At 59.5% G+C, this 222-nt stretch overlaps 1 protein-coding gene across 3 annotated transcripts in view; it reads right to left on the bottom strand.

Moving 5' to 3' along the window:
- Positions 1–222, bottom strand: part of LOC119590740 (zinc transporter ZIP13 homolog) — a 62,164-nt gene that overhangs the window by 2,031 nt on the left and 59,911 nt on the right. For all 3 annotated transcript variants that reach the window (XM_037939435.1, XM_037939433.1, XM_037939434.1), the window contains exon 4: positions 53–157. In XM_037939435.1, coding sequence (XP_037795363.1) covers positions 53–157 — 105 coding nt within the window. The remainder of the gene's footprint in view (positions 1–52; positions 158–222) is intronic.

Below are 222 nucleotides of genomic sequence, written 5' to 3'. Positions count from 1 at the left end.
CAGACAGGAAGAGGCCCCGTCCCCCACGGAACACATCAGCCTCGACCCCTACCGTCCAGCGCCATGCTCCACGCCTCCGGAAGCAGGTGCAGGAACACGTCGCCGAGGAGACCGCCCACCGCGAAACTCAACAGCAGCTGCAACATGTTCCTTCCGCCTGCAACGAAAAGAAATTGCAATGAGGAATCTGCAATGGGGACTGACAAGCTCTGAGGTTGTGAG

This window comes from Penaeus monodon, chromosome 27 (assembly GCF_015228065.2).
Source record: "Penaeus monodon isolate SGIC_2016 chromosome 27, NSTDA_Pmon_1, whole genome shotgun sequence".
NCBI lineage: Eukaryota > Metazoa > Arthropoda > Malacostraca > Decapoda > Penaeidae > Penaeus > Penaeus monodon.
Note: the sequence above shows the minus strand (reverse complement) of the source record. Positions and strands in the feature narration are given on the sequence as shown.